This window comes from Dromaius novaehollandiae, chromosome 8 (genome assembly GCF_036370855.1).
Source record: "Dromaius novaehollandiae isolate bDroNov1 chromosome 8, bDroNov1.hap1, whole genome shotgun sequence".
Classification (NCBI taxonomy): Eukaryota; Metazoa; Chordata; class Aves; order Casuariiformes; family Dromaiidae; genus Dromaius; species Dromaius novaehollandiae.
In genome coordinates, this window is record NC_088105.1 from 30230896 (window position 1) to 30245459 (window position 14564).

General features: G+C 64.7%; 1 protein-coding gene across 1 annotated transcript; it reads left to right on the forward strand.

The window, feature by feature from the left end:
• Window positions 1–10265: 10265 nt before the first annotated feature.
• On the forward strand, window positions 10266–13989 carry LOC112981243 (Krueppel-like factor 2). Its single transcript, XM_026096729.2, has 3 exons — window positions 10266–10468; window positions 10760–11750; window positions 12585–13989. The coding sequence occupies exons 1-3, from the start codon at window positions 10376–10378 to the stop codon at window positions 12758–12760; spliced, it is 1260 nt and encodes a 419-aa protein (XP_025952514.1). The 5' UTR covers window positions 10266–10375; the 3' UTR covers window positions 12761–13989.
• Window positions 13990–14564: the final 575 nt, after the last annotated feature.

A 14564-nucleotide genomic window follows, 5' to 3' on the forward strand; every position in this document is an offset into this window, starting at 1 on the left:
CATGGCCAAGCCGTGGTCTCCCTGCAGGTACCTGGCACCTCGGCGTGCCGTTCTGGTGCAGCTGCCGGCGCCTTTCCCTAGGGACGCCTTGCAAAGCCGTGAGGGTGCCGCCACTCCCTCTCGCCGGGAATGTGGGCCAGGGCTGCCCCAGCCAGTTTCTTTTCGGATGTCGTTATTAACCCCACACATTAGTCACGGTGTTTGCGAGCACTGCTGCCCCGTGCCGTCCCCGCAGCCCCCATGGGCAGGTGCTGAGGGCTGCAGTTCTCCCCCCGGCACGTCAGCAGCCACATGAGCGCAGGGAGGGAAAGGCTCTGCTGCGCCGGCCTGGGGGTACTGCCAGCACAGCCCTGAGCACGGCACTGGAAATTTCGGCAACGGGGCTGCAACAGGATGAAGATCACAGCGAGAGAGGGTGTGTGCAAGGGAGCGGCAATGGCCCCATGCCCGGCACCCAGGGGTGGCCCTTCTCCATCCAGGTGTCTCCATCCCCAGCACCTAGGCAGGGCTCGTGGCCCTTCTGCATCCCTCCTCAGTGGGTTTCCCCGTGCTCCAGGGCTCCTTCCCCTCCCAGGAGCCATGCGCCCTGCAGAGGGCCAGTGGCAGTGTGACAGCCACCTTAGCAGTGGTGAGATGTGGCCAAGGAGAGGTTTCTGGCCAGGAGGCTGCTATAAGAGAGCCCAGGGCCTTTGATGTGCAGGGGTTCCGGCCACACTGATTGTGTCAGCGGGTTTAGTGCTCTCCAGAGCAGGCACCCAGCCCTGCTATCAGGAGCAGACAAACTGCTAAAGGGCCCAGCTCCCATTTTAGATGCAAATGACCCTGCAATTGTGGACTTGGAGGGGAGAAGAATCCCAAAATCATTGTCGGTGGAAACAGACCTGGCTGGAGACAGAAAGGTTCCCAGGCGGCTTGAGTGGCCCCTTAATCTGTCCATTGAGGCCTCAAGTGCAGGACATCAGCAGCCTTTGCATTCCCGCAAATAAGCCCATTTATTGGAAGCGCAGATTCCCGGAGGAATGCACCTCTCCTGCCGTCCCCACCGTCCCCACCGCCAGCCCCAGCCAAGGGCCACCTGCGCACATGTCCCCAAGTCCCCCTGCTTGCCAGTAATGTCCCCAGGGCAGGCAGCTTCTGCCCTAGGGCCCGCGGCAAACATCCTCTGATGGGCACATCGGCTCTCCCGGCTTTGAAGTGCATCAGATTGGGCTGACGGCCCAGAAAACCTGCTTGGAGAGGGGTTGGAGGAGGCGATCCCCCACTGAGGGCCAAAAACAGAGCCCACGGGCTACCCCGTGTCCCCCGAGCCGGGTCCTCGTGGCGCCCTTGCCCTGCCTGGCTCAGCACCCACTCCAGCCCAGCTTACAGCGGGCGAGTTGGAGCACATTCCCCGTGTCAAACCAGAATTTGAGTCACTTTAGCAGCATCTGGGCTCAGTAAATCCACCCAAGCGTGTGCAGCGAGGATGTGGCAGCCCCAGATTGCCCCAGGAGCACGTGGGGTCTCCGGGAAGATCCCCTGGGACACCACGGCTGCTGGGTGGTGAAGGTTTTCACACCCCTCCCAGCACTACCCCAAGCCGCGGCAAGGCCCCCCGAGCTCCTTGGGGCAGGGGTGATGGGGCAGGCGCTGCCCCACAGCTCCTTCACCGCCCACCCCTGGGCTGCAACCCTGTGGGCACAGAGCCCGCAAAGGGCTGGCGGTGCTTGGTGTGGGGCAGTGCGGGCAATGTGGGACTGGGCCCCCCACCTGCGGAGTGCCTTGCATGCTGCCCTGCATGCAGCCCCCCGGACAGCCCCCGCAGAGTCCTCCTGAACCCCATGGACAGCCACATGGTCCCTCAGAGCACCCCCAGCCCCACAGGCCCCCCCAGCCCCAGCTGCAGCCCTGGGGGCATGCGGGGGAGCGGCGGGGGCCACAGTGCTCTTGCAGCTCCAGCTCCCCGAGGTCCCCTCTGCCCCACACCCGGACGCTGCTCCTCCCATGACAGCAGCTCAGTCGTGCCAGGGATCCCCCCGGTTACAGAGGTGTCTGCCAGCCCCCCACCCTCTCACGTGTCATGAGTTTGCTTGGGCCTCATTCCTCCCACAGCTCGGGGAGGGAAGGTGGCTCTAGCGCTGTCGGTCCCAGGAGAGGCCCCCAGAGTCCCCTGCACCCCACAGCGAGCGCCTGCACCTGGGTGAAGGCAGGAGGGGCCAGGCTGGGGTGCGGGAGATGTGCAGACGGGAAGGAAGGCCACGGCACCTGGCACAGTCACCTGCGGTCGCTGCCTCTTTCCAAAACACCAGGGCACGCGCACAGATGCGCCGGGCTTTGATGTAGGTGGAAAATTCCCTGTTTGGCTGGAAATCTGGGGGGCTGGGGAACCCGACGCCGGCTGCGCTCGGCGAGGAGTTAAAAATGTGTTTTGCTGGAAAGATTTTTCCTCTCCTGGCTGGGGAGGCGACATCCGAACCTTATTTTCTTTTCCACGTTGGGAAAAGCGCCAGCGGCTCTGAGCAGTCCCCGGGGCCCCGGGGAGCCCCAGGAGGGCCACAGCCGGGACAAGCCCCTCACCAGCACGCGGGAGGCGGCGATGGAGCGGGACCCAGGTGCAGTGGGAAAATGGAGATGGAGAAAACGGAGGCTGCTAGTGGTAACGTTGGGGCTCAGGGCTGTTTGCCTGTAGCCCGGACACGTGCCCAGGTCGGGCAGGGAGCCCGCTCGGCCGCAGGTTTTAAAACAGCACCTCATCTGCCAAGGACCCTGCTCCTCCACCCCGAGCCGGGGCGCTAAGCTTCGCTAAGGACAGCGGTGTGCCCGCGCATGGGGCCAGGGCAGAGCCAGGGTGAGCGCAGCCGTGCACAAGCTTCCGAGCGTCCCGGGGATTTTGCGGAGCAGAAACCCCCGTTGCTTCGCCCCTGCCCAGCCTGGCTGGGCCCTGTCCCCACTCGGATGAGGAGCTCGCCCACGCGGTCCCCTCCGTCCCCGGGCGGGCCTGCGCCGGCATCACCAGCGGGAACAGGGTAGGTCCGACAGCCTGTTCTCGCCGGGTGACTCATGCTGAAATAAATGACGTTCACCATCTTTCAGGGCTTTCGTTTGTATGGGAGAAGCATAAGGACATAAGAAAGTTTCTCTGTGAGCTGGTTTTAAAACACTGGAGGTGCTTCTCCTCCTGCTTGCTAATGCGCTCACTTTGGAACATTTTTCACGTAAATGAGAAAGGTGGGAGAGAAGCATTTTTAATAAAAATTCCTTTTGATTGTTTGCAATATGCAAAATAACTCAGAATATTAAGCAAGAAGGTTTGTTTCGGTTAAAAAAGCCCTGAAGACAAGCCTGGTCCATCCCGGACATCTTCCGGCCGTGCAGAGCCGCAGCCAGCGCCGTGCACAGGCAGGCCCTGCGCAGCGACGGCCTCGCTTCGCTTTCCCTTTCCCTTCTCCCACTCCCTTTGGCCACGCGCTCGGGCAGAGGCCGGTGGAAACGAGCGGCTCGCGCCTCTGCCCACCACCGGCGGCCTCGCGGCCATGCGGGCTCCGGTGCGGCTCCGGTGCGGCTGCTGCTGCTGCGCTCCCTCGCAGGGTTATCTGCTCCGGAGCTCATGTTGGTTTTGGCACCCGGCGCCGGGACCACACCTACTATTTAAATACCACAGCCAAGAGCTCGGGGGGGGGGGGAGAGAAAACGAATATGAAATATTTGTTGTGGTTTGGAGATACACATGCACACGCAACACAAACACAGCAGCCCGGCACCAGCTCGCTGGCAGCCGAGGAAGGAAGACTCTGGCTAAGATTGCCTCCCAAACCGCCCTGGCAGCAGGGCTTGCTGCAGGGAAACCCTTTGGGCCAAAATTAGCCCCGGCCGCATGCCGAGCCGAAGCCTGTCGGCGCCCAGGCCGGGAAAGCCGGGCAGCCCTGGTGGCAGCGGCAGCTCTTCCTGGGTGGCTCCTGTGCCCCAGGGCCAGGAAAAGGCTGCTGGGGGGGTCCGAGCCCAGGCAGCGGGATGGGGTGGGTGGAGACCTCCGAGATGCGGTCCCGGCGGGGACAGGAGGGTTTTCCCTCCCCAGCCCTCTGGAATAAGCAGGTCCCATGCTGTCAATGCCAGTCAGGGAGAGGAGCCCGGTGTGGAGGCAAGGGGAGGGCCGTGGCGTCCAGCTTGTCCCTCCCTCGGGACAGAGGCGGGCAGCGCTAAAGCTGCTGTTGGCATGGGATGGACTGGGCATGAGCAGCCAAGGATGGGCTGGCGCTGGAAACCAGGATGGGCGCCCCAGGGGAGCAGGTAGCTCCAGCCCAGCAGGGGCAGGGACCAGCCCGGCTCTGGGACGGATCAGGACCGGAGCCCAAAGGGAGGCATCCGGGACAAGATGGGCTTGGGGACGCAGTGACCCCACTGGTGGCGTCCGGAGCTGGAAGGGGTGTAGCTCGTGTCCCGCTGCACTCCAGGTTGCCGGGACATCCCCGGCAGGCTGGGAGCGAGGAGATGGGATACGTGATAAAGCGGCTCTGCCCCAGCCAAGCCAAGCCAGTGTCCAGCACCGGAGCCGGGACACGCTGCCCTCCCCGGCTGCGAGGGGCTGCGCGGGACCGGCTGTGCTCGGTTTATCCCCCCAGGCACCGCGGCACAGCTATTTGCACCTTCTCCCTGCTCGGCTGCCCCGCTGCCTGGCTCTGGCCCCAGCGGCACAGGGGGAAGGCGGAGAGGCGCCGTGCGGCGAGGCCTGCTGAGGCAGCCGGAGCAGGTGGATTAGCACCACGTTCCTTTCCCCAGGCTCCTTCCCGGCGAAGTTTTCCCGATGATCTCACTGGATGCACATGTCTAAATTGTTCGGTTGATTGTTTCATCATCGGAGGTCAATTAAAGAGGAGGCAAGTTCCTGTCGCTCTGCTCCTAACCCCTTCGCTGCCGGTGCCCCAGAACAAAGGGAGGAATTGGGCTTGGGCTCGGGCAGCTTGTATTCCCATTCGGTTACTTCCAACAGGGGAGCAAAGCTATTTTGGAGCTAGTGCTCCCAGGGGATGAGCTCACCGGGGCAGCGCACAAGCAGGCTTGGGAAAAAAAAAATCCACCCTTTTGTAATGTGTTGCAAACCTATTTACTAACACGGCGGCTGGATAATTAAATGCCGCTTCCTGGAGCACAGCGAAGCGGCTTTTTGCAATGCCGCGCGAGGCGGGTTGCTCCCGGGGCTTAAACGGCCTGAAACATCGCGGACGTCTGCCTTCCCCCGGCTGTGGGCAGGCGCTGGTGAGCCACAGCGGTGCCCACTCGCTCAGCCCCACACCACACCTCCCGCTCGAAAGTCCTTCCCCGCGCGGCACGGCGGTGCCCCGCGTCCTGCGGCCACGCCTGCCCACAGCTTCCGGACGAGGCGGGATGCTGCCGGCTGGGAAGCGCCAAGTGACCGCGGGAGCAGGCCTGGCGAGCCCGGGGCTGGTGCGGCTTTGGCGAGGCACTTTCCCTGGGTCAGGCCGTGCGTGAGAAAGGGAGGTTTTACCAACCCACTGACTCTGGGTTAATGGGAGGCTGAAGACGGTGTCATGAGGGATGAGGGACGGAAGCTGCTCGGAGGAGGGAGGCTGAGATTTTTAGCTGGGTTTGAAACTTGTGTAGCTGAAGTGCTCGTGCACGAGGGATAACTCTTCAGCTGCAATATCAGAGAGACCATTTGAGACTTTTGTAGTTAAATTGCTCGTGTGTGATGTATAGCTATTAAACCATGACGTCTGGGGGTAGGACTTCAGCACACACAGCCCCTGTGCTGTGCAGCCCTGCTGCTGGGTGTTCGCACGACCAGCAATGCCCACTGCGAAACTCCTGGCATGACCAGCCAGCACCCTATGTTGGGGTCGTTTATAGAGACTGGGACAACCACATGGGGAAAAAACCCTCTCTTCTTCCCAGATTTTTCCATTTATTGTGAAAAATCAGAAAATGGCAATTCCTCCTTTTCCCCAGGAGGAATTGCCGGGGTGGCACGGGTCCTTTCCAAAGCGGGTTTCGGGGGCGGCCTGTTCCTTGCAGCCGCTGGCTGGCTGAGGAGTGAGGGTTGGCTGTGGCACGCGCTGCCGCTCAGGACGTCTCTGGGCACCTCTCAGCACTGCTCGGCGTGCAACGTGCCCTTGGAGTGCCCAACATCCCCTTGGAGCGTGCAGCGTCCCCTTGGGGCACGCAACATCCCCTTGGAGCGCCCAACGCCAGCTCGGCTGGTGCCATACCCTGCCCGTCACAGCGCTGGACCCCGTGGCTCCACGCGGGGCCTGATGCTTTTGGTTTTCCTGTACCAGTGAAAGTTGAGCAGTGGAGGAAAAACGTTGCTGTATGTTATAGAGGAAGAGAGGTAAAAAGGGCAGGAAATTTGCACCATGTCCATTTCCCCTTGGCCCTGGGCCGCCGCTCATTCCGGATTCGGGATTTGCGTAGGCAGAGTTAAAAATAACAGGGGTATATAAAGAAAAACTCACAAGGCTGCACCGGCCCCAAAGCGGCCCGGCCGCCAGCCCCAGGCGCGAGGGCACAGCCAGGGCTCGGGCAGGGAGCAGGCAGAGATCAAAGCGGGATGCGGCGCAGCGGGACTGGGAAGCAGGCACGGGGGGCCAGGGGCTGCGCCGGGGCTGCCACGCGGGGGGCTGAGTGCCAGGTCCCTGCCCCACTCCCTGGGGATGCCTTGCGGGCTGCGAGCCGTTCGGGGGACGTGCAGGGGACTCCCGTGAGCACCCGGCCACGGGAGACGTGGCCGAGCATGCTCCTCCGAGCAGCGATGTCGCGCCAAGCGCTGTCCCTCCGCTGCACGGCGGCATTCCGGGGGGGACCCGATGCAGCTCCCCGCTGCCCCGTGCTCCCCGGGCCCGGGCCAGGCAGGGCGGACACGGCAGCTCGCTCAGCCGGTGCAAACGAATCTGCCCTCTGTGCCCTGATAACATTGTGTTTGTCGCGGAGCGGGAAGAGCCTGCCAGCGCACGATAAGAGCAGATGACTTTATTCTGGACCCGCTCCGGATTGAATTATGCTTTAATTTCATTTTCGGTTCCTCTTTTCTTTGCAGTGAGGGAAAGGGGCTTGGGGGGCATGGGGATGGGTCTGCTGGCTCCCAGCCCCTTCTCCAGGCTGGCCAGCCCCACGCGCAGGGGAGGACACCGAGCAAAACCCAGCCAGATCCACGGTCAACTCTTGGGGAAGTAACCCCGGGAGCGTCCTGGGCCCTGGGCCACCCTGCAGCATGGCCCCCCACCTCCCCACAGGACCCCCCGAGGCCTTTGGGGCTCTGGTTTTGCCTCCTACCAAAGCAGAAGCTCTCCAAGCTCTGGCAGGTGCTGGAGGGGCTCCCGCACCAGGCTGGGTTCTCTGATGGGAAGGGGACACCGGAGATGCCAGCGACCCCGACCCACCTTTGTGGGGATGCCCCAGGGTGCACCCCGGCCCCCACGTGCCAGCTGACAGAGAGGCTTCTCAGCCCCCCGCATTTCACGGGGTGGGGACACCGTGGCTGGGCCGACAGGCTCTGCACCGGCTCTGGCCCCGGCTCGCCTCGCTGGGGCTCCTCGGCTCGCATTGAACATGCATCTGCCCGGCACCCCGTGGTGACTCACGTGGGACTTTGGAGCTGACGGGCTGCACTCGGCACGGCTGTGCACCATTGCCGGCTGCCATCCCAGCCGGGATGTGCCAAGAGCAGGGATAACCACTAACCCTTTCCTCTTCAGCCATCGCTGCATCGGCCAGCCCTTCCCACCCTCCTGTTTGCTCTCTCGCCGGGCTTCTGTTTGATCTCGTCTCCTTTACAGCCTGCTGTAGCAGTGCGGGAGATAATCTGCATTTCCTAAACAGGCTCCTGTCAACAGCGAACACCTTCCTCCTCTGCGCACCTCTGCCAGGGCCCGCGGGATGCTCCCACGCCGGTTCGGGCAGTGCTGCCGGGGTGCTGGGAGCTGGGTAGGCGCCCGGGGAGACAGCGGGGCTGTGTTTGGGGCCCCGCTGTGCCCACCTCCGGCTCACGGCGAGTCGTGCTCCGTCCCTGTTTTGTCCCGGCTCCCTGCACAGCCAGTTCTGGCAGCGCCTGTGTTTGCGTGGTGCCTGGCGTGACGCTGCTCCCCTCCGCGCCGGCCCTTCTACCAAAACAGCAATGAGAGTTTCCTGGGGAATACCCCACACTGCAAGAAATATTGCCCATAAAAATGAATCCGATCTGCTGGCGACGCCTCTCAAAATGAGCCAGAGCTGCACAGATGCAGCGGCCAAAATTGCCTGGAAAAGGGGAAAACCAAGCAGAGCTAGTGCTTGTCTCCTGTGGCATCTGCTCTCACTTATCTATAGAAGTTTGGGGCAGGAACCGCCTCACTATTCATTATTATTTAGACAAGAAACACATAATGGGATTAGCCCATGGCTTAAATCAGCTGCTCTGGGGGCCAGGCTGAAAGGGATCGCAGCTGAGGCACAAATGCTTCTTGCCTTTGCCAGTGTGCAGGCAGCACGTTCAGCGGACGGACTTTGCAGTTTGTGCGCTTCAACCCGCTGGGTGGCATTAACAAACGGGATCCCTCGCCAGCAGCCGGGCACGCAGGGCCCGGCGGAGAAGCAGCACGCGCGCTGGAAACCAGGGCAGGGATTCGTGGTAAAAGGGGGAAGATCTGAATCGTTGTTGTTCTACCGGATTACTGAAATAATTTATTGCAATGCTCCACCCTTATAATTAAAGCGTGGTGATGAAAGCAACTGGTAGAGTAGCTTTGGATCCAGGAGCAGCGTGTGCGTGTGTATGTGTGTGTGTGCGTGCATACGTTCACCTTCACTGTTTATATTTGTTTTTTTTTAAATCGACTCCCCACATCTGAATAGCGAAGACAGCAGCTCGAGTTCTTAGAAAGGTATCTTGAGATGGAAAGCCCCAGAGAGCAGGGAGACAGGCTTGGGGAGATAAGGGCTATTGCTTCTTGACAAACGCAACAGTAGCAGGGGCCATTCCCGGTACTGCCTGGACGGAGGCCAAGTGGAGATGGTCTCGCAGCGGGCTTCATGGCGCGGGCAGAGCCCCGTGGGGAGGCCCAGCTCCCGTGGATCTCCGTGCCACCGCCTGCCCTCCCCGCTTGCCGGCACGCAGCGGGGCACCTGCGTTTCTCCTGTGAGGTTTCTCCCCTTGTGTCCTGCCCCATGGGAAGCGCTCGGGGGGCAGCGCTGCCCCAGGGTGCTCACGCCACCCACGGCAGGGTGCTGGGGGCTCGGCTGCTGTGCTGGGCCCCAGGCAGGGCAGGCAAACGTCCTGCGGAGGCTGCGGGGCGAGATGAGCCGAGGCAGGCAGGCTGCCAGCCCCCGGCAGGCTCTGTTGGGCAGTTATCTCGGCCAGCACACGCACCCTGCACACAGCGAGATGGGAGCCGGCGCGCTCTGCGCTGCTGATTGCCTCCCCGACAACGCGGGCATAGGGGAGCGCGGCCTCACGGACGCCGTTACATAAAGCAAGCGGAGCAGGGGGCACCGGGCTCAGCGCCCCCGGGTGCTGCCTCTCGCCCCGGCCCCCTCCCCGGCTCGCACAGGCCCCTGCCGCAGCAGCGCCTTTGCGTGCTGCCCAGCTCAGCATCCCCCCACACCAGTGCGCAGCTCGCCGCCCGGCGCGCTCGCGGCTGTAACCGTGGCCCAGACGCCCCCAGCACGCTCCCACTCCAGCGCCCGGCCACGCACGCTGCGTGCAGCACAGCCAGCGCACGGGACCCACTGCAAGCCGGCAGCCCTGCCCCGCTCACGCTGTGGGGCAGCACACTGGGAGACCCCTGGCTCTGCGACCTGCACAGGCACTCCTGTACTGTGGGGCAGGGCACTGAGGGCCCCCGCCTCTGCCACCTCTGCCCCGTTCACGCCACGGGGCAGGGCGTTGGGGAAACCCCGGCTCCGGCACCCACAGCGGCACCCCTGCCCCACTCATGCCGTGGGGCAGAGCATGGCGGACCCCCAGCTCCGTGATCCACACCAGCACCCCCGCATCGCTCAGGCCCTGCCCTGCTCATGCCGTGGGGCAAGGTGGTGGGGCACCCCCGCCCCGTGACCCACCTTGGGGCCCTCCCACGCTGCCCCGGCCCCGCGTCCCCCAGGCAGCAGAGGGGCCGGCGGCGGCGGGACCCCCGGAGCCCTCGGTCCGCCGCCGGGACCCGTCGGGGTCCGGCCCCGACAGGACGGGGGCGTGACCTGGGCGCGGAGGGCGTGGCTCCGCGCGGCGGGGGCCAATGGGCGGCGGCGGCGGTGAATACCAATGAGGGCTGGCCCAATGGGGGCGCAGCCATGCTGTTAACAGCTTAGGGGCGCGGGGCGGCGCAGAGCAGCGCTGCCGCCGCGGGGAGCGGAGCGGAGCGGCGCCGGGCCCCGCACCGCGCTCCCCCAGCCCCGCTCCCGGCCCGCCATGGCGGCGGCCGTGGACGAGAGCAGCCTGCCCTCCATCTCCACCTTCGCCAGCCTGCTGCCCCTGGAGGAGCGGCCCGCCGACATGCTCCACGTAAGCACCGGGTACCGGGGCGGGGGGGCCCCGGGCGGGGCGCACCGGCGGCGGGTGCCGGGGTTCTGCCCCGTGCAGGCGGCGGCGGCGGGACCCCCCTGGCCGTCGGGGCGCGCCGCGGTTGCGGCGGCGGGGCCCTGGGGGGCGGCGGCCGGCGCCCTGCGCCGCGCTGCCGGGGCGGTCCCAACCCGTCGGACGGGTTCGCGGGGAGCCGCCGCTGCGAGCGGGAGGCGCGGGGCCCGGCCGGCGGGCGCCGTCGCCCTGCCGGCCCTGACGCCCCTCTCCCTGCAGAGGATGCTGCAGCAGGACGGCCCCTCCGCCGCCGTCAAGCGGGAGGAGGACGACCTAGGCAAGTTCGTGGACTTGGACTTCATCCTGGCGCACACGAGCAGCGGCGGGCAGGGGCCGCCGGGCGCCGGCCCAGGCCCCAACTACCCCCTGCCCGAGACCCCCGAGAGCTGCGGCACCACGTACGACAGCGACGGCTCCTACCCCACGCCGGGCAAGTTCCCGGCGCCCTACGCCGAGGGCCAAGGCCACAGCTACGTGGCCGAGCTGCTCACCCCGGACCTGCCCGGCCACTGCGACCTGCAGCGGAGGGAGTACACGGAGCTGCGGGTGCCCGGCGGCCCCCCCCACCACCATCACCACCACCACCACCACCACCACCCCCTGCACCCGGCCCTGGCCCGCCCGCTGCCGCTGGACCCCACGCAGCCCTTCGGGCCCCGCATCAAGAAAGAGCAGCCGGAGGAGCGCGCCTGCATGCTGGGGCTGCCCGGCGGCGACTACCTGGGGCCGGGAGGCGGCGAGCACAAGCCCCGCGCGGCGCCGGGCCCGGTGCCGGGGCCGCCCCTGCCCTACCCGGGCTTCGCCCACGGCCGCCTGGGCCCCCCCGAGGAGCCGCTGCCCGGTGCCGACCCCCACCTCCTGGCCGACCTGCCGCCCCACTACGCCGTGGCCCCGCACCGCTACGCGCCCCACTTCGCCCCCCAGCCGCCGCCGCAGTTTCATGGACACTTCAGCGTCTTCAGGGAGCCCCTGAAGGGGCCGGGGCCGGGCCCGGGCCCGGCGGGGCTGCCCGGGCTGCTGGTCACGCCGCCCAACTCGCCCGTGCTGGAGTACTTCCCGGCCGGGCCCCCCCCCGAGGACTGCAAGCCCAAGCGCGGCCGCCGCTCGTGGGCGCGCAAGCGGACGGCCACGCACAACTGTGAATACCCGGGCTGCGGCAAGACCTACACCAAGAGCTCGCACCTCAAGGCGCACATGCGGACGCACACGGGTAAGGGCGCCCCGGCGGGCAGCGGGGCCGCGCGCGGCGCACGGCGGGGTCGCCCCAGGGGCGCGCACGGGGGGGCTGCGCAGGGTTGCCGCGGTGGGCCCCTGCGGGGGTGCACGGAGGAGACCCCCCCCGCCACAGCCGGCGCTGGGGGTGCACGGAGGGTGCCCGAAAGGGGGCCGAGGCGCACGGAGAGACCCCTGCCCTCCAGCCGGCCCCGGGTGCACGTCGGGATGCACGGGCGAAGTTGCCCGGAGAGACCCTCGCAGGCGGCACAGGACGGCTTATAGCGGGGCCCGGCAGGGGCACATGGAGAGGTGGCCGGGGTGCACGGAGGGCCCCCACGGTGGGGCCCAGTAGCCAGCCAGGGGCACCCAGGAGGACTGTGGGGAGCTGGGGGCACATGGAGGAGCCCTACAGCCGGGCCGGGGGTGGGGGTGGGGGCACTGCGTGGTGCAGCCAGCCGGGACACAGGCAGCTGCACCCCGCAGCAGCGCTGGGATGGATGGAGCACATGGTGAGGCCCCACGGCGGGCTGGGGCCAGGCAAGGGAGCCCCCACAGGGGGGCCCCGCAGTGGGGCTGGGGTGCACAGAGAGGACAGGACCGCACGGTTGGGGCTGAGCTGAGGAGAGGTGCACATGGGGAAGGGCAAGCAGATGGAAAGCTGGGCCAGGCAAGGGTGCGCAGAGGCCAGGGTGCACGGCAGGGTGCTCCTCGGGTATGAGCCCAAAAGTGGGCAGGGGGAGGGCACACAGTGGGTCTGGCTGGGGTTCGCATGGGTGAAGGTGTGTGAGGGTGGGGAGCCCCGAGCCCCCTGACGCCCCGCTGTCTGCAGGTGAGAAGCCCTACCACTGCACCTGGGAAGGCTGCGGCTGGAAGTTTGCCCGCTCCGACGAGCTGACCCGCCACTACCGCAAGCACACGGGGCACCGGCCCTTCCAGTGCCACCTCTGCGAGCGGGCCTTCTCCCGCTCCGACCACCTCGCCCTCCACATGAAGCGGCACATGTGAGCGGCGGGCCGCGGCCGGACTCTGCCTCCCCTCTGCCGAGCGAGTCCCCGGAGCAGCTCGTGGTGTAAATAGCATCGGGCTGAGGACGGCCCTGAGGAGCAGCCCAGCTGCCCAGCCCTCTCCGCTTGTAGTTTGTCACTAGTTTTCTCCTCCTGCCCCTTCTGTGAGAGCCGGGCCCGGCCGAGTGGTGGGGAAGGGCCGCTTTGGGGTGCGGATGGTGGAGCAAAGCCGCAAAGAAGTGTCTCCAGCCCCTGGCCCAGGCACCACCACTCTGCTCCCCCTGCCCGGAGGATCCCCCTCCAAGCCAGGCACTGAGCGCCTGGGACAGGGCCATGGGGCTGGTGCAGCAGGGTCCTGTCCCCAAAGCTTGTAGCTTATATTTGGCATCAGTTTAACCTTCTCCCCCTGATCCCAGCACCTCACGGCTCCAGGGGCTGTGGCGGCTGGCTCTGGCCGGGTGTCTGCTGGAGACCCAGCTCTGCTGGGTGTGCGGGTCACAGCTCTTGGAAGTGGTCGCTGGTCATCTTGGTTGCAGCCAGCGGAATAAACCTCTCCTGACCCAAAAGCCCAGACGGGGTGAGGGTGGACCTGACTGTGGCGCGTGGGTATAAAGGTTTGCAGGGGTTGGCAGCGAGGTGCCACCTCGTGCAGGGAGAGATGGCACTCCCCTGCCAGCCTGGGACTCAGCCGGGGAGTCCCATCCTGGCCGTGCCCACAGCTCTCCATTTGGGAGCCTGAGATGGCTCTCCTGGCTCTTGTCTGATTGTCTGCTTTAGTTTGTCTTGTTCTTCCCCTCAGGATGACACCAGGTACTGCTGCAGCTGCCTTCCCTGTGCTGCTTTTTTTTAAATTTAGTGTGTAAAGGACAGTGAGTCCAGCTATAAATGCCAAGGTCTCTGCTATACTTGAAACTTTCTTAGAGGAAAAAGAGAAAACTCAAAAGAATGAGTCTTTTTATGTGCAGCTTCTGCAAAGCAAGTTGTAAATTAAACAAAGCAGTAATATATAATGTTTCTGTTTTTTAATATATTTTTTCTTCCAGCTGGGAACACAGATGAGTCTCGGCTTTGGGAAGTGCACTGTTCCCGTCTGTGTATATTGTTAATTAACATTTCCCTGCTTGGGCACGTTAGGTCTCTTGCACTCCGAAATGTTACTTTTCTTTATATGCAAACTGTTGAAATATTGTGATCTGCTGTATAATAAATAAACAAGATGTAAACATGAAAGAGCCAGGAGAGTTTACTTTAAAGCTTTCTTCTAAGAGGAGTGGGTGAGGCTGGGCTTGCTTGTCAGTAAATATTTACATCGATGTTCATTTCTGCTCAAGTTAGCTGTGGAGGATCGATGGGAAACGCCCAAGCCTCGGCATCTGAGCGGCATCTCCTCCTGTGCAACAGCTCTTGAGTCACCCCATTTCCCTGTGCCTCAGTTTCCCTAATCTGCAGATGGGGCAATTGTGGCACAGGGCTGGTGTGACCGGCCCTGCGGTGAGTCACTGCTGAGGGGAACGGCACCCGAAACTCCCAGAGCCTCGCTGTCCCGCGTGGCCCCAGCCTGTGGTCCCCTGCAGCAGGAGCTCGGCGGTGACAGCCCGGCGGTCCCAGCCAGCAGGTCCTTTGCGGGCTGAGGCGGGTGCCCGGTGTGTGCTGTCCCTGCTTGCTGTGGGGCCTGGCAGCTCCCTGCGGTTCAGGTGCGGAGGTTTCCCCTGCGTTAATAGGTGGTGACTCAGCACCAGGCTGCCGGCAGGTCCTGAGCTCAGTGAGCAGGTCTGGCTCCATCCCTCCCATGGCTGATTACCTGT

What these genes read in the sequence shown, in the direction of transcription:
- LOC112981243 (XM_026096729.2), top strand. Translation starts at nt 10,376, where the DNA reads ATGGCGGCGGCCGTGGACGAGAGCAGCCTGCCCTCCATCTCCACCTTC. An exon ending in GGCCCGCCGACATGCTCCAC is followed by an intron (nt 10,469 to 10,759) that starts GTAAGCACCGGG and finishes CTCTCCCTGCAG; the next exon opens with AGGATGCTGCAGCAGGACGG. An exon ending in GCACATGCGGACGCACACGG is followed by an intron (nt 11,751 to 12,584) that starts GTAAGGGCGCCC and finishes CGCTGTCTGCAG; the next exon opens with GTGAGAAGCCCTACCACTGC.